Source organism: Carassius auratus, unplaced genomic scaffold (assembly GCF_003368295.1).
Source record: "Carassius auratus strain Wakin unplaced genomic scaffold, ASM336829v1 scaf_tig00036860, whole genome shotgun sequence".
NCBI lineage: Eukaryota > Metazoa > Chordata > Actinopteri > Cypriniformes > Cyprinidae > Carassius > Carassius auratus.
In genome coordinates, this window is record NW_020526345.1 from 31,852 (window position 1) to 51,387 (window position 19,536).

Consider the following 19,536-nt stretch of genomic DNA (forward strand, 5'->3'; position numbering starts at 1 on the left):
AAACTGAATAAAAATTTAACTACTTATTCAACATAATAATTTTATAACAAAAAAGGATGGCAGCAGAAAGTTCTTGTTGTCTTGAAGAACTGGGTAGTGCTAATGCAAAGCTTGCAAGTTCAATAAAGTTTCTAAAAAAAAAAAAAAACTAGAAACACTATAGAGACTCCCAAGGCACATCTACAGTAGACCCCTGTCTGTCAGCAGATCTAATGTAGTATTACCTCTCTATCCTCCACTGTTTTCCTGACAGCTGTGTGAAGAAGGGGTTACGATGGAGGTCACACATAATGTTGAGCTCAACCCGTCTGCTCTGAGATTAAAGCAAGGCCATTGGCTGAAACATCAGCTTTGCAGAGATTTGTCTGGCCCTTCCCCCCTCCATAAAGCAGAAAACTCTTGTCTGAAATAATCCCCACAAGACACACACTACTCTCTAATAAACTGTTTGTTTTTGACAGCCCCTGTAGTTCCTGCTTTAAAGAGACGCATCTAACAATAGCTAAACCTTTAGCCTAAATATGTCCGATGGAGCCAAACAGCATGTGTTATACAGTAATGAGCTCTGAGCATCTGTTTGGGAATGAAGGACTCACTGGGCAGTGGTTTACTGGTGTGTGTGGTATTGGTTTGAAAAATTTTTGGATTTGATGAAACAGAAAAGAACAAATACAATGCAGATTTCTCATATTCAACAAATCATTGAAATACGACATCTAACATAACCACAAATGTGTACTAGCTGAAAATGCTAATTTAACGACCATGAAAAAGTCATTTCAAAAAGGTTCTCCATTAAACTGAACTTACACTGAAATTTTCAAGCTTTTAAAAGGACACAAAAGCATCATAAGGTTTCATTAAAGTATTCCATATATATATATATATATATATATATATATATATATTTTTTTTTAAAGCATAAATGGCGGACTGCTCCATGTGTGTTCACTGCTGTGTGTGTGTACACTTTGGATGGGTTACATGCCGGGCACATATTCTGAGTATGGGTCACCCTATTTGGCTGAATGTCATGTCACTTTCACTTTCATATACTGTATTCCAAGTTTTCTTAAAGGGACAGTTCACCCCAAAAAATTTAAATTATGTTTCCATTGACTAACACAGTATGGAAAAAAGAGGAGAGAAAAAAAGGAACAATTGAAGTCAATGGGGACAATCAACTACAGTATTTGGCTATGCATATTGCTTCAATATCTTTGTTTTCTTTTTCTGTTCAGAGAAATTCATACAAGTGATACATACAACACTACAGTCATCATCCTACCATCTTACAACCTAACCAAGCTCTACTCTCCAGCACTATGATTACTACAAACACTTAAACAACAGCAAAACATGTTTTTTTTATTATTATTATTCAGCAGTGATCTCATGTATTTCAGAAGTTTGTAGCTTGTTTAATGCTGTATACTTGTTTAACATGTGCTACAGACATTTTAGCAGGTGTGATTTCATTTGTAGCTTCTGCTTCAGCATATGCTACACACATTTTAACACGCAGTGTAAACAGTCTACCACATTCTACATCAGGCAGATGATTTGTTTTAGCATCCAATCAAACGGTCTGTAGACGTTTCGGCATTATTTGCAGTCTTGTTTAGTACATGCCATAGATGCGGTGAAGCTTGTGGATGTTGTAAATATGTTTTGATGTGTACTGTAGACATATTTAGCATGTACTGTCAACATACTGTGTAGATGTTCTTGCCAAGCTCAGGATGACCCGACTTAGTTCAGGATCTCCAGGGAGCTGCAGCATGATCTGTGAAGTGCTTCAACATTTAACATGCATCTGCAATCACTTCACTGGCAAAGGTGACCTTTGTACAATCCCCCTGATGGAGTCTGGGCTGTCTGAACATGCTGACTAAGCTGTCACATTTCATTCACCATCATTATTTATGATTTATTATAAAGATTCACTGCATTAATTTTTACACTGACTAGATCAACGGCTGTTTGTTTTGATCTTGGTCAGTGTAAGTGCTATAGGAACATGCATTATATCCATTATTTATTGCCAGTTTGTCCTGAAGGGATTAATAATTCAGGCACATTTGAAGAGGACTTTACCACTCTGGCAGGGAAGAAAATGCCAGTCTTTTATTACGTAACACAGGTTTGGTTGTTTATATAGAGTTCAAATGACCAGATTTCAGAAACATTGATGGCATAAATGTATATGAAACTGAACAAATGTGTTCCATCTGTAATGTGTTCAGAGTTAATAATATAAATGAAAATTTTTAAGTGAACTATTGCTTTACACATGAAACCGTTCAGCCAAAAATGGATGGTTTTAGAGAAGCCAGTTAAAAGGACTTTAATTGTTATACATTCCACAATTTCTAAATTTCTAAATATGTGCAGCAACTTTTTATCATGTGTTGAGTCTACTCAAAAATGTCCTGAAGCTGGTTTCGCATTTTCGCAATGAGTTTCGCATTGCATCTAGACCATTTTAACACCACCAAACCACCTAGATTTTTTTTTCAGACCCAGTGTTATTTGTGCTGTTGATTGATTGTTTAACTACTATTTTGTATGATGGTTATTATTATTACAACTGATTTGTAATCCATTGCCATTTCCATTTTGTAATCCGTGAATGTAATCTATAATAATTGAAAACTTCTCTGTGGATTGCAGCTTCTATCAGGTGAGGGCAGGGCTGCGTGTGTCTTCTCGGGTTCCCCACAGAATCACTGCCACAACACCTGGACACACAGGTGAGAACTTCTCCATCAATGTCAATCAACAACACATCTCGTCAGTTAGCAATGTCAGCTTGTGTCTAGATTCTTTTATTTGATTAGATTCAATATTTTTAATGGTGGTGGTTTAGATTCAAGATGCATTATCTGAGAGAGGTTTTTAAACTCTCCTCTGAGGAGCTGAATCTCTAAATTCATTCCTAATTTAAACTAATTCAGCTTCTTAAACAACAATATTTGAGACAATTACTGTCAAACATTAAATCACTTGCTGTAAGCAATGTTTCTGTTATAACGCACAATGCATTTGTTTGTGAGTACTTGTTTTGCTGGATGCAGAGTGATATACAATACAGAATAAACCACTTAGATGGAGATAAGTCTTTCTGAAACAAAAACACAGCCTTTAGAGTACACAAAGAGAGAGAGAGAGAGATACAGAGATACAGAGATAGAATTTACTATCTTCATTCAAGGCTTTTTTCAAGTTGGACAAATTATCAGTTATGAACTAATATACTCTGACACTTGCTTTCAAAGTCAAAAACAGATCAATGACCCCCTTGATTACAAACATAGCCACTCTGTAATTTACCCGTTACCTGTGTCTTGTTCTGTGTCTGTTGCATTCTTCACATTCTCAGCAGCACACATTCTGTGCTCAAAACAGTCATCTACAGGCTGCTTATTTTTATGCTGATCAGGGATACGGACGTTGTGTCAGGTGAAAATATAGTCTGTTTTTACAACACTGACGGCTTCTCTAGTGTCAAACACAGGCTACCTGCACATACACACACAATTATCAGTGTACACACTGCTGTTATAACACCATGCTCAAAAGATCCAAAATAAGTATTTTTGAAAGACACACACTCTGTCCAAATAAATCCATAAAACATCTACTTCAACACAAAATTTTCTTTGTGATATCTTACCAAACATAATTTTGAAAATGAATCCTTCTATTCATCCTTGGGACTACGGTTTACTTCCCAATTTGCATTCAGTCAGTATGCTGCATGCTTCTGAGAGTCACACTGAAAGTTTATTCAGTGAGGCATCAGATACTCATCTGAATTGTGTGATTCTAAATCAAATACTGCCGTCTGACTGACATCACTTCACCATAATGAGCTTCTGGGCAGACTTTCATCCTCTGTTTACGTGAGACGTAAAACTAGAGTTTTTTTTTTTTTTACACTACCATTCAACAGTTGGTAACAGTTGGGATTGGTAAGAATTTTTATTATTTTTTTATTTTTTGTAATTCTGTTTTAATGCTCACCAAAGTTGCATTTATTTGATCAACAATACAGTAAAAACAGTAATATTAAAAACAAAATCACTTTTTAGGCTTTTTTAGGCCTCCACTAACTCAAAATATCGACCCCCCCTCCCCCCCCCACAATCACTGCCATTATAAAGCTTTGAAAAGCAATGACAATTTTTATTGTAACTCTGATTGTCAGGGGCGCCTGTGGCCACCCCTAGGATGATTTGCAGTGGATACTATTAATTTAAATGGAGAATGTAAATTCACAATAGTTTAAGAAGTGAAAAAAATGCAGCACCTTATGAGATTTCATTTTCAGTTACAAAATGTCATCCAGACAACTGGCTGCCTGACTAAACTGAAGTGCTTCAGCGTCTTTGTGCTCTCCACTAAGTCAAATGGTTAATATAATACAACAATACAACCAAAGTCTATGTGGTGTTGTGCCTTACAAATTCTTCCTCATCCTGACCTGTTTAGGACACTTCCCACTTTGTATTATAACCAGAGAGCTCAACGTTCTGCTAATGAAAAATGCATCTAGTAGGTCTATTAAAAATAAATAAATAAATAAACACTACTGTCTCATAGTATAATTCTATATTTGTTTAAATTAATTTGTATTAAAAGTACTACATTATGTTTAAAACATACTTTAATATGAAATTTAAAGGGTCAATTAGATACATTTCTCAACTTTTCATGATTGTATTCTTTCTGGGTTGAAAATTTTAAATTTTGTTCTACAGCTGCTTCTTTGCTGTTAAACCTTAAAACTTCACATACAGTTTCAAAATATATTGATATAATTTTGCAAATGTAAATGCCCAGGTTTTTTTTTTTTTCTTCCAAGTTTTTCCAAAACATCAAATATATACAATATAGAAATTTTGTCTAAAAGTGTTCTTTTTTTCATTATTGTTATTATTTCTTTCTTTCTTTTACCTTTTCTTTTTTTAACTAATGGCTTCGTAAGACATGTTTATGGGTGAAAATAAACAATACATCATGAATATCTGTAGGTCTACTTTCTCATGCACTATATCCCAAGTCTTCTGAAGTCAGACTGATGTTTAAGTCATTGAGTGTGGGCTGTTAACTATAGTGAGATAGCTTGAGAAATCAGTCTGATTTGTGACTGAATCATTAGACTACTTTTGTGAATTGCATCAAATTAAATATCAATAAGATCTTCTCTCAAAAATGTGCATAGGAACGTCTAAAGTCTTTAAAAAGTCTTATATGTCAGTTTGTTCTTCACACAAATCTCTAATGATTAGGTCATACAGACTACTTCTGCAATCATTTTTATTGTGCAATTTCATTATCTTGGAGCTAGAAAGATTTCAAAAACATCTTAAAATTAATATTTTCTTGTTTTATGGGCGTTTTTGGCAACATGAGCTTAATTTTTGAGTGAATTCAAAGGTATAGATTATCCATTATGCCGCATTAGAGGGCAGGGCATGTACATTTCCATACTTCTGTCAGATGGCTAGAAATAGTCTCTCTAACATTTTCATTAGAAACACACTGACCTGATCCATCATCTTTTTTCTGGGTTTCTGACTCTTCCTCACACACACATACACACTTTCCAGGACTCCTCTGGCAAGATCAGACTATCTCTCTGGGTCTCTGGGGCATGGGCACACTGCAGAACTGTTTTTGGTGACACGCAGGGAGGAAGAAAGTCATAGAAAGAGAGGGACAGACAAAGGCAAACTGAGAGAGATGGACGCAGCGGGGGTCTGTTTTTACGCAAGACCCTTACCGTTCCACTCAGCACCTCTCTGACACACACCATCATCTTCTCCGCCGAAGAGAAACCCAGCTGAGATGCTGTCATCCGTCACAGATGAGATCTCTGTGTCTCTCTTGCTGGATGTGGAGCCAGTGGCTGACGTTTGATGCTTACGGCCTTAATGATGGTTGTTTTAGTGTCAGGTTAGTGAAAAACTAGACCCGGCGTCAGTCTGAATGTCTGGAATCCATGCATTCATTGGCCAAGGCCGACAAGTCACAGCCAATCACAGTTCGTTTCATTCGGCGTCATGTTTCAGGGCATGGAAATCATGCCACAATTATAGAGCAGTGTGTAAAACTCTCGGATGCATTATAAAGATTATAAAGATTCTATGCCATGAAATTAGATATTTCACATACTTGAGAATCCAGCGTTTAGTTGATGTTGATAAGCGCTCGTCGTCACAGTCGTCCCAGAGATCCTGTATAATTCAACCAATCCGATGACGACTTCGACACTCTTGAAGTGTTTCCACTTTTGTGTGGAGTATTCATCAGACATTCAGCCAACAGTCCGTGGGTGTGAGGTCTGAGACTAGAGAAAAATGTGATGAGCAATTCTGGATTTGATGGAGATTTCATTATTTTCTCTCCTTAGAGAAACTTTCATTGCTCACATGTGGCTCTTTTTGTATGGATTTCTTACATGCGGCTCCTTAAACTTTTCTCAGATGTTTCTGCTGAAAATTTAGCTGGAGGAATGGGAAGAGTTCAATGAAATATGAAAAACTGGTCATTTACTCATCTTCCTGTTGAAAACGTTCACCAGCTCACATCCTAAAAATAAATATACTGTACAGTACACACATTGAAATAGGTTACAAATAATCTGTGGTCATGTTATATTGAACAGTTTGCAAACTTCAAGGTTAAAAATGTAATGTAAAATGTAAAAAAAAAAAAAGTAATGTTGCGGTTTTATTTTGGATATAAACATATTGTTTATGTATCCATATACACAGGCTAATAATAGCAGGCTAATATGTTTCTCTAACTATACCATCAGTATATACAGTATTTACTATATGCACATACTATTAGTTTAAAAATTAAATAAAATGTTTTACAAATGTTGCAGTCTGGTCTAATTTTCACAGTAAAAATGCTACATTAAATGTTTGAGGCTACTTAAGAAATCTAAATTTTATATTTGTAAATGTGGTTTCTAAAGTATTTTTGAAACATTGCACTACAACCTTATTTAACAAAATTATTAAATTACAAATATTGTACTGTTCTTTTGTGTGTGAGTGTGGTTTCTAGAACATTTTTAAAAGATTGCACTGCGACATTACTTAAAGCAAAAAAAAATAAAAAAATAAAACTACAATAAAATAAAAAAATAAATGACAAAATGCATTGTTTTCTTTGTGCACTTTCTAAAACATTTAAAAATGTTACACCATAAAACAATTAACAAAAAGTCTAAAAAGAAAAAGAGAGAGAATTGTTTTTGTGTGGTTAATAAAATATTTTTAAAACGCTGCACTAAAACTTTATGTAACTAAATACAATTAAATAGTAATAAATGACAATATACTGTGTTTGGAGCTGTGTCTTAAATATTTTAAACATTGCACTACAACATTACTTAACTAAATAAAATAAAATAAAATAATAAAAAAAAATAAAAATGTTTTTTGGGATGGATTTCTAAAACTCTTTTTAAATTGCACTATGACATAACTAAACAAAATAAAATAACACATTGTACTGTTTTGTATGTGTGTGTGTATGTGTGTGTGTGATTTAAAACATTCCACTGCAATATAATTAAAACTAAATCACAAATTGTTTACTGTTTTTTTTTTTTTTTTTGGAGTAGTTTCTAGAATATTTTTATAACTGTGCACTGTGACATTGCAAAACAGAACAGAAATGTAATGTTGTATAAATGTTTTATGCTTGATCTCCATCTAGGAGCTAGGACACTATCTAGGAGCTGCAATTGAGATATGCAGTATAATAATAGTATTCCTTCAGGCCCTGCTCTCTGACAGCATAAGTATTTTCATTTAATGTTTTACTTTCTCTCGAATTCTAAAAGCCTCAAACACACAAAATCACAATCATGCCAAACACTGTAAGAAAATAAGGTCTGTAAACATCCGACTTAATATGAATGGAACATCTACATCTCTCTTTCTGCAGGGAAGCGTCACTGAATGTGCTTTGATGTTCACGCAGTGAAGAATCTCTCTCTTGAGATGCTTTGATATGAACAGCAAGATAAATAATCTACCTTTTCTTTCTCTCCGTCTGTCTTGCTCTGGGTAGGCGAGTGCAGTTTCAGCAGTGCAGGGGTTCATGATGGTGGTGTCTTCAGCCGGATCTTTCAAATCTTGTACAGGAATGAGGAGGTGACCCTGGAGGACCGCATGAACTTCAGAGTGCACCTGCTGCTGGACGGGGAGAGGGTGAGTGTCCCGCTGCTCTAACAACACAAGATCTTCTCCGCTGAACCGGGATGGCAGCTGCAAGGTTATAGGTTCAAATCCACCAGAGTACATGTTGGAATAATTTGAACTTTTATACCAAAGGTACATGCAGAGGTAAATCACATATATTATAGTGTTGAAACTTGACTACATTACGGCTCAAAAGTCTCTTATTCTCACAAAGGCTGCATTTATTTGATGAAATATACAGTAATGTTATCAAACATTATTACAATTTAAAATAACTCTTTTCTAGATGAAGAATTAAAAAAAAAAAAAATCTATTCCTGTGGTGCAAAGCTGAATGTTCAGCATCATTACTCCAGTCTTCAGTGTCACATAATCCTTCAGAAATTATTCGAATATGCTGATTTGCTTTTGTACATTTCTGATTATTATCAATGTTGGAAACAATTGTTGCTTAACATTTTGGTGGAAATGGCAAAATTATTATTATTATTATTATTTTAGGATTCTTATTATCAATGTTGAAAGCAGTTGTGGTACTGTATTTCACATTTACCTCAAACGCTGCAAAGGCAGAGCTGTTGAAATCATCAAGGACTCTATCCACCCCAGTAACCATCTTTTCACTTTGCTGCCATTTGGTAAGCGCTTCCGTAGCCTGATGGCAAAAACCGAGAGGAAGAGTTTCTTCCCCCAGGCCATCAGGCTCTTAAACTCAAAACCAGCCTCTTAACATCTTCATGTCTCAGCTCAATGTTCACTTTATCAGTAAGATATTCTTTATTCACTACCTCACATTGACACACTTACAGTGTCAACCTGTTTGCACATATGCACATTGTACATCCCTGTGTATCTTAATATTTAAGACTAGTTTACGTTCATGCACATTATTTTGCGTTCTATATTTAATTCTACAGTATACATCTTTTTTTATTTTATTCTTATATTTTTATTGTTTACTTCTATTTCATTCTTTCATAGCTATATTTATGTATATTTTCATCTGTGTTGTATTCTTTAATAATTGCACTGTCCATGGAGCGGACCTAACTCACATTTTACTGATGGTTACATATGCTCTATATAATTGTGTATGTGATGAATAAAAACCTTGAATCTTGAATCAAATATATTGAAGAAAACCAACAAAAAGAAAGCTACACTCTTCAAAGAATGTCTTTACCTTTCACAGCACAGTACTATATAAAAATATTATGACCAATTGTGCCATACTGGCTCATTTTAGATTAAATATATGAAATGGGTATGAGAGCGGCAGAGAGATGCAGGGAATTGTGGGTGAGGAGAGTGTCTTATCAGATTTCTACGGCCATCTTTCTTATTAACCTTGAAGCAGTTATCTGTGGCTGCTCTCTTCACTGTCTCTCCCTCGCAGATAAGACTTCTAAAAATAGCTTCCATTTTCCCAGAGTGTGATTTTAATCAATCTGTGTATCAATAATTGTAGCAGCCCTGTTTGTTTCCAAACATTGGCAGAGTGCGGCGGTTTCTCAGAACAGGGCGGAACCTTCTGTGTAAATCACATCAGGGTTTGTTTCTAAAGGAGATCTGAGGGAGTAGCACAGGCTAAAATCATGTTTTCATTTGAAACATTCTTCATCTCATGTTTTCATTGAGAACATAATGGGTTTGCACGTGAGAGCACAAAGAATTAATGCGGTTCTGTTTATTCAGACATGATCAAAGATTCTGCAAATTTTGACTGAAGTATTTGACTAGTTGACAGTTCATTAAGTGCCCTTATTATGCCATTTCATGCAGTGAGTGATGTAGTTGTATGAGAGTATAAAGGATCTGCAAAGTTTTTAATCATTCAAATTTGGCTGGGTAGTTAATAACATCTTTCTGAACTCAGAACACATATTTAATATTGCTTTACACAGACTTTAAAGTTCTACGGTTAGCTGTGATTAACAGGTGTGTTGACTTCTCTCTCAGGTGGAGGAAGCTGTGAGTGAGGTGGAGGTCCAGCTCAAACTAGATCTGCACTTCACTGACAATGAACAGCAGTGAGTATCTCACCCTTTTTTCCCCATACTCAGAATAAGTGCTCTGCATTTGTCCCATCCAAAGTGCACACACGCAGCAGTGAACACACAGACAACATGAACACACACACAGGGCAGTGGGCAGCCATTTTTTTGCTGCGGTGCCCGGGGAGCAGTTGGGGGTTCATACACTTCCCCCACCATAGACGGAGGGTGAACCAAGTCCAGGGTAAGGCTAAAAGCAGGCAAATATATTAACATGGTGGCCACCACACACACACTTCCCTGTCCCATCAGCCATTTCAATGTGCTCACAGCGCACACTCTTCAACAGTACGCAGATATGTGGCGCACAATCTATATCACTTCATCACAAATAACCTGCACTAGAAACTGTGAGCATAAGCTACATACCTCGTTCTGTTGTCAGCTGAATCATGAAATCATCAACATCTCTTAAATGCATGTACTAAAATATATTCTGCAATACGAGTTTACCATAAGGCACAAGATGAAATTTATTTTTTTATTTGTAATTTAATGCACAAATAAATGTGGGCAGAGTGCAATTACACTAGAAAATATTTGAAAATAAAAATGCATAAAATAACTAATTTTATATTCTGGCATTTATGACTGTTGACTTTGGCCTTTAAAAAAAAAAAAAAAAAAGATCACTGCGCATGCCTCATCCAGGAGTATGCAATTTTGGAGAGCAAGCATTTGGGATTTTCTAGAACCTGAATAAACAATAAAGCTATAGTGAACCCCTTTCTTAAAATACCTGGAGGTGAGGAATAATAAAAAAAAATTGTCATATTCACCCAGTAGTACTTGATCTAATTTACAAATACCTAAAATTACAGTTAAGCAGAAATTAATTGTACTCAGCTGTGTTTCAGGCACTAAAACAGTCCAGTACATTATAATCAAACATTTTTATATTGAAATAATGAAGATTTCTGTGCCACCCAAGACTGGTTGCTGGTCCTTCCCTGGCCACCCCTATGAAAAACATCCTTGCTTCGCCAATGTGTATTAAACATCATAAACACATCTTTTTTGGCAAGAATCAGACATGGGTGCCATGTAGGGTAAATACATACATACATACATACATATATATATAATGGGACATAATTTGTATTTAACGAAATTACAATTGAATAATAATGTCAGGAATTTATAATTACAGTATATAATGCTTTCCACGGTTATTCAAACAGTGAGTTTAAGCATCCCAAGATTCAAGTTATTCTTATATAGTCATTGTATCAGCTGATTTTCTCAAAAACCAAAACTATTGTAATGATCACTAAAGCTATAAACTTTGAAATTAATCTCTTGTACATACATTTGCGCTTAGCTTTGTTGTTTATGATGAGGGAATTCGCAAGAGTGCGGAATTCAGCCAGCGAACGTGCACAACAAAACAGATGAGTTTAAGAGATGGCTCATCTGAACGCTTCTGTTTTGCCATTGCGTTAAAATGCGCAACACTGTGAAATCGCCTAAAATAAAATACTGTGCAACATGAGAATCGTCTCAGGTTACGAATGTAACCATGGTTCCCTGAGAGGGAACGAGACACTGCGTCCTCTGAAGGGACACTATGGGGAACACCTCGTCGTGACCCGTGTCTGAAGCATACTTTGAAAAAACGCCAACTCGTTGGCCGGTGACAGCGTCTGACGTCACTACCGGCGCGACTATAAATAAGCAACCGGAGAGCACGTCATTTATCTTCTTCGTGAAGCTTGCGTCCGAAGCATGGCAAGGGACCCCTTCAGAGGACGCAGTGTCTCGTTCCCTCTCAGGGAACCATGGTTACATTCGTAACCTGAGACGTTCCCCCTCAAGGGAACTTCGAACTGCGTCCTCTGAAGGGACACTATGGGGAACAGTATACCCACGCCGCCATGCTGAGGGGAGCGCAGGCCAGACCATGGCGAACACTAAGTACCAACTCTACCATTTCTATGGGAGTTGCCCCTAGGACGTTTAGACAGCTGTCTGTGACACTATCCCTTACGGCCAAAGGCCTAAGCTACATACCCAATTTAATTGATCAGGGCCTCGACCCGGGGTAGAGCTTAAAGGCTTGGAATAGGAAGGATTCCTTTAAAGGGATACGGCTAAGAAACCAGTATTATACAAGGTCTTGCCTGTCACACAGGGGCTACCGTTTGCTCTTGCAAAAATTTTTCGAAGGAGCTGTCTTAACAGAACTCTGGTAGCAAAACCCTGCTAGATAGGTATTCAAGGATACCTGAATGGAGTGGCGCCCAAGATGAACGGGGCTTTACACCAACTCAAGAAAGGGCACGAAGCAACCGCGCGAAGCCCTTACCATAAAGGATTTTTAGAAAGAACGCAGAGCCTTAGCGTGCGAACTTACCACAGAGTGGATTTCAGAAAGTGCGCAAAGAATACACGTGCACACTTACCATAGTATGGATTTTAAAATACTGTTCTAGGGAGGGGTTCTCGTGGCACTCTGAAGGGGAAAATGAGAGGAACTCCGAATTCAGAGTAGCGTACTAACACGTGACCCTTTTCTGGGAAAACAAGGGGCCCGTTGTTAAAACTACTGCGAGAACCGCCCAATTTTTTTTTTTTTGTATAAGCGGTCAGGAGGCCCCTCAGGGTGACCTGGCCAACATTCATGAAATCTCCTGCAGTGCCGTGCCAGTTCTGATGATCAGCGAGGCTCCCACAGAAGCCCGTGATCTCGGCCGCCTAATACCAGAGCACGAGGCCGGAAGGACGGTGCTGACGGGTGTTAGTAGATGCCATAACTGAGCACTGTAAAAGAGACTCACTTAGAAAGTTAGTAGACATATGACCACCAGCAATTCAACCCATAAGTATATACAGAAAAAGGGTTACATACTCACCCATCCTCCTGTAGTGGGACCCTGCTCACAGGGCGCCTCCTTATAGTCCGGACCATCAGTAAGGTGGTTACTATGAATATAGAACCAACCAAAAACATCATAGGTCCAGCATATGAGACTGTTATGAGAGAAATTCTCCCCCACCTAACCTCGATCAGGTGGAGAGCTGGTGGTCGCAGGGGAATTCAGGCAAGGGAGGAAAAAAGCAGAAGTTAAACATAGAAAGCATTTTCTCTAGGTATCGCTCTGATTCGGATGAGAACGCTGCCTCGTCTGAATCACATCCCTCAGGTCCTGCTTACCTCCTCGCGACCCACGATTCCTCTTGCCCCTGCCCATAGGCGGGGGAGGAGCGCGAGCCGCGACACTAGCCTTCTGCGCCCGTCTTTGATCCTCAGAACGAGACGGGCCAGGACCCCTATGTTGTTCGGGCTCGGACCTGGACCTTCGTGGAATGAAGGTTTTAAAAGCAGCTGAGCGCGCCCTTGCCTCCCTGAACTTTTCGACCACCATCTCGACGGAGGTACCGAAAAGCTCAGAAGGCGAGACCGGAGCATCGAGAAGAAAGCCCCTTTCTTTCTTCCCGATGTCTGCCAGGTTCACCCACAGATGTCTCTCCGTTACTACCATGGCAGCCATAGACCTACCCATGGCGGAGGCGGCCTGCTTGGTAGCACGGAGAGAGAGGTCTGTGGTGCGGCGCAGCTCGGCCACCTGATCAGCTGAAAGGCCCTCGCCTTTATCCAGGTCCCTCAGCAGGTCAGCCTGATAGGCCTGAAGCACCGCCATAGTGTGCAATGAAGCCACAGCCTGACCTGCTGCTGCGTATGCTTTGCCATTTAAGTGGGATGTATCCTGGAGGGGCTTAGATGGCAAAGAGGGAGATTTAAGAGAGGATGTTTCCCCCACAGAGAGATAGCTAGCCAGCGTCTCTTCTACAGGGGGCATCTTCTCATAGCCATTTTCGCGCATGCCCTCGATGTTAGCATAACTCGTATGCTGAAACCGATGGATGCGAGAAGAAAATGGCCTCTTCCATTCTTTCATGATTTCCGCATGTAAATCAGGCAAAAATGGAAGGCTCACCTGGGCTGGAGGGCTATGGTCAGATAAATAACGCTCATCAAGGCGACCTCGCGGCGTTATTTTGCTGGTACGTTTCCATGGCAAGTTTAACTTTGCTGTGGCACGATCCATAACCTCTAACAGCTCCTCATACGCAGGGCAGGAGGATTGAGAAGGCTCAGCCTCAGCTTCTTCGCCAACCTCAGACATCTCCTGCTCTTCCTGGGTAGAACCCAGCAGAGCACTAACTTCAGTATCAGAAAGGGTTAATGATAACACGTCTTCCTCCTGAAGTTCATTCTCGTCCGCCGCCAAAGAGCGAGAAAGGGAAAGTCCCTCTCTAAACTCTTCAACGAGGTCCACCTGTGATCCCCACGAGCTCATTCTCCTCCGTGCCTCAACAGCGGCGGGTCCTGAGCCGCGGGAGACAGATGGCTGTCCCTCTTTCCTCGAAAAGAGAGACAAACGAGAGCGGAGCTTTTTCATGGAAAAAAGCTCACAGTGCACGCAGATCGCCCCCTCAAGGACATCGCGCGCGTGCTCTTCGCCCAAACAAAAAACGCAAAGACTGTGTGTGTCATCCGGTGTCAAATAACGCTGACACGGATGCACGCACTGTCTAAACGCCTTGCTAGTGGAAGCCATGATAACAAAAGTAAAGATCGCTCTTACCGTGGTCGTTTCTCAGACGCACACTTCAAACAAAACAGTCAAATGAAGACGAAGAAGATAAATGACGTGCTCTCCGGTCGCTTATTTATAGTCGCGCCGGTAGTGACGTCAGACGCTGTCACCGGCCAACGAGTTGGCGTTTTTTCAAAGTATGCTTCAGACACGGGTCACGACGAGGTGTTCCCCATAGTGTCCCTTCAGAGGACGCAGTTCGAAGTTCCCTTGAGGGGGAAATCTTAATTTAATGCTGCAATCGACGCTGTCTATTCATATCCACTTTGTTAACAACAGACCTAATAGATTATATTATATATAAGGCTAAGCCTTCCCCAGCTCTGCCTATGCCCCCCACCTACAATCCCTGTCGGTATGAGACTCGAACTCGCAACCTTTTGGATTACGAGTCCAACTCTCTAACCATTAGGCACAACTTCCCCCATTGCTGATTTGGTGCTCAAAAACATTTCTTATCATTTTCAATGCTGAAAACAGTTACAAAGGTGCAGTAAATGATTTGTTTACTGCATGTTTAACATTTTTGCGGAAACTTTTTTTTAATTATTTTATTTTTTGCCACATTTGATTAATTCGTCCTAGCTAAGTAGAATTATTAATTTATTTAAATAAATAATAATACTGACACTAAACTTTTGAATTGTATTGTGTAGTAGGCTATATGCCCAGAATGAAATACTAGGCTTCTCCATACTGTAGTATATACGATTTATTGCCAAATGTTTTTAATAATAATAATGTTTTCTGTTTCACAATAGTATGTCAAACATAAAACGTTATGCAGTCCATCCAATATTGAATAGTATCTTCACATTTGGCAGTCCGATGCAACAATGTCAACACAGACAATTTAAAAAGCAACACTATTGCTTCCTGTAGGTGAAAATGGAAGATGATCAAACAAACTGAATTGTGTATTCCACACAGCACATTCCATTCAGTACATTTAGTCAAATGTAGTAGGTCATGTAGTTATACCAAACATGCAGGTGAAAACAACTCACTGAATTAAACATGCAACATAATGAGGTTGTGTGACTATGACTACGTTTACATGCAGCCAATAACCCGTTCAAAACCGGGATATTAGCAATAACCCGGTCGCGCACGGCCATGTAAACACCGGCAAAAACCCGGATATGCTAATATCCCAGTTTTTAAAAACCGGGATATTATACCTGGGGTACCCCTTTTCTAACCCGAATATTTGGTCTTGTAAACGCGTTTCGGCATATCCCCATCAAAATGTGTGTTCTGCGCATGTTCTATTCGCAAGGAATCTTGGTCTTTTGAGTCTTTGGATACAGGAAGAAGAATCGGAAATATTGCGTCTTATGTCCAGACGCTAACCGTGCGTCGCCGTTTACATCGGGATATTGGCGACTGACTACACATTCCATGTATACAGGAGTAACTCTCTCTGCTCACGCATGTAAACGGGTTATCCCGAATGTTTCAGAAACCCGAATAGTGACCTTAACCTGACCATAACCCGAATTTTAACAGCTTGTAAACGTAGTCAATAATACACTTTGCATACTCTTTGAAATATTTGCATAGTATTTCACATACTATTAAAAAAAAAATTGTGTGCAGTTTATACACACACTATATACAACTATTCTCTCCCTCCTTCCTTTCATCAGCATGATATCTTTGTCTGTCGCTATTTAAGGAGCTGAGGTGAGAGAGTTTGCAAGAGCTTAAAATACTCTCTCTCTCTCACACACACACCTGTCTCAAAGCAGCACAAATGAGAGCAATTACTTGTGCCTCTTACCTTCAGCAGAGCCCCTGAGCTCAGAGTGGCACCCCGTGTGGGCCCCGTGGCCCCTGAGCTTTGCAGGGATGACAGTGAGGCCAGCTCATTATCTGCACTATGTGTCCATCTCCATTACATCCTCATGTTCTCTCTCCTTCTCCTAAGTTTTCTTTATTCAGATCTTTTTCTTTTTCTCTGGCTGCCACATCTTAGTAACTTAATGAATGAATGAATGAATGAATGGAATGTGAAGTCTAGTATGACTTTGTCTTTCTATAACGTGTGCTATTTTGTGTTTGTGTGTTAGGTTGGCGGATATCTCTTCAGTGCCTCTGATTAGCAGCAGGACTTTGGGTTTGCACTTCCATCCACACCAAGGCCTACACCATCACCTGCCCGTCATGTTTGACTATTTCCACCTGTCCGTCATCTCCGCCTCGATCCATGCCTCCTTGGTGGCACTGCACCAACCACTGATCAGGTGATCAAACAAACTCCGCCCCACCAGTGCTCAGCCAATCAGCAGTTTAGGGCACTTTACCATAGCTTCAAAATGTATTTTGCTGATTTGTTTTATTATTATTATTATTTTTTGTTGTTGTTGTTGCTTTGTAATATAATACATTTATTTTTATTTGAAAAAAATATATAATAATATTTGCCTTACTCAACTAATGATGAAATTATCCAAATAAAATTACATCAAATAATAATAATAATAATAATTATTATTATTATTATAATTATAATAATTATTATTCTATGTAATTTAATCATTAGTTGTGTGAAAACAATTTTTTTCCAAATAAAAATAAATGTATTATATTACAAAGCAGCAATAATTAAATTATTATTGTTATTATTAATGAATTATTATTATTGTTATTATTAATTATTATTAATAATAATTATTATTATTATTTATAGTTACTAAAGACTAATATTTTAGTTTAAATAAATATTTATTAAATAAAACATTTATAATAAATGTAGTTCTCATTCGCATTCACACTTTATATAACCCAATATGACTGTATACAACAACAACAATAATAATAATAATAATAATAATAAAACATCACCAGTTATTTTATGTATAGCATTTTTTTTTTAAAGATAATTTCACGATTAATTTAGCAAGGCAAGTATTATTTATTTACTTTACATACTTCTTTCTTTTAATAAATATTGAATTAAATATTTTGAATTAAATTAAATTACAAAGCAGTAATGTGCTTGTTAGCATGGTCACATCAAATTGCCAGCTTTTGTAGTTGAATGGTGAATACTGTGTATAGTCTGTTGGATCTGTACCTGTTGTTCGTAGGAGGTGTTACTGGCAGGATGTGATGTATTTTCACTGCTGTAGATCTGTTCTGTAATAGTCAGCTTTTAAAGTGCTAGATCGTTCTCTGACCTCTCCTGAAAGTAAAACGTTTCAAATCCGAAGTGTGTGTGTTTGTAAGCTGTCATGTGTAATGTTTTTCAGAGGACAGAAGCCACATTAGTGACAAATATTCTCAAGACTGACTTTTACAAACTAATCAGGCATTTGTGTGTCTTTGGGTTTTCCATGAGGACCAGCAGGAATTGTTTTGACACAGATATGTTGAACGAATGATCGTCCATGCCTGGATAATGGAATATCTTTTGAGCTGTTCCCACTGAGATCCCTTATGTTAGTCTAGTTGGTAACAGCTGCACACAATGATCACCCCACAGGTACTCACAGCCTGTCGTTTGTCTTTCTCTAGTTTCGCGCGCAGTGGTAAGGGGGCGTGGCTCGGTAAAGGCTCTCCAGAGAGTGAAGCTCCGCCCTCTGTGATGTCAGTGGAGAATATGTTTGGGGCGGGATATTGCAAACCTGTGCCAACAGAGGTAACCACATTCATCTAACATGATCGTCATAACTCATCATTTTGCATATGCACATTATCAAATAATTGTTTAAATGACTGTACTGAACTCGACTGAAGTATTTAATTTAATTCAGTCCTGCTATCTCACATCTAACCTGAATGCTGACAGCACTGAAACTGGTCTGTGATGCTCTTCTAGGCTTGTAGATAGTTCAAGTCTTTTTTATTATTTTTTTCTGACTGGATGAAATGAGAGCTTTCTCTTGCCTGTGGAGATTTCCATTTAGGCAGGAAATCCTAACGAGACTTCTTGTCTCCGTATGGGTCCTACGTTAACACCCCCACTGCAGGGCACTTTATTAAGTACAGCGTTTCTCTGGAGGGAGGCAGCGTTTGATCACCGTAACGAGCCCAGCTTTAACGGCCTCAAACATGAGAGCAAGCATCTCTCTCTCTCTCTCTCTCTCTCTCTGCTTTCTATAAGGAATACTATTTTACAATGAAGGACATAATATGCTGCTTTTCACTCTGTGACATAAGATAAGATTATCAAGATTATTAAGTGATGAGTTAGTAGCAAAAGCAACATATAGTTAAACCAAAATGTATCTAGACACTTAAAAAAAAAAAAAAGTCACCCCAAAATAAATAATGTACGCACCTTTATGCCAAACCCCTTTGGCTTTCTTTCATCTGTAGAACACAAAAGAAAAATTTAGAAAGATGTTTTCATTATTAAATGCATTAGATACTTCTAAATTTATGCAAAAACTGCATTTTAATATGATATAATTCTGAATCAAACATCAGCCCTTAGTTTAGTGAAACAACTTCAAAGTCAATTTAGAATAAATAAAATATTAAGTAATTTTATTCACTCGTTCTCCGTTTACTGCTGCAGTTGAACCAGATCAGACTGATTCCAAAACAAATCATTCAGACTAGTTTTGTGAATCAGATGATTCACTGAAAAGATTCAACTCATACAAACAATTTTTCGTGAATTGGACATCAATATTTCTCTAATGA

General features: G+C 38.2%; 1 protein-coding gene across 2 annotated transcripts in view; it reads left to right on the forward strand.

Annotated features, from left to right (window-relative positions):
- The window catches only part of LOC113082824 (protein FAM135B-like), a 42,715-nt gene that overhangs the window by 9,814 nt on the left and 13,365 nt on the right, over positions 1-19,536 (forward strand). For both annotated transcript variants that reach the window (XM_026254256.1, XM_026254255.1), the window contains 5 exons: positions 2,674-2,753; positions 8,098-8,237; positions 10,188-10,258; positions 16,956-17,129; positions 18,403-18,526. In XM_026254256.1, coding sequence (XP_026110041.1) covers positions 2,674-2,753; positions 8,098-8,237; positions 10,188-10,258; positions 16,956-17,129; positions 18,403-18,526 — 589 coding nt within the window. The remainder of the gene's footprint in view (positions 1-2,673; positions 2,754-8,097; positions 8,238-10,187; positions 10,259-16,955; positions 17,130-18,402; positions 18,527-19,536) is intronic.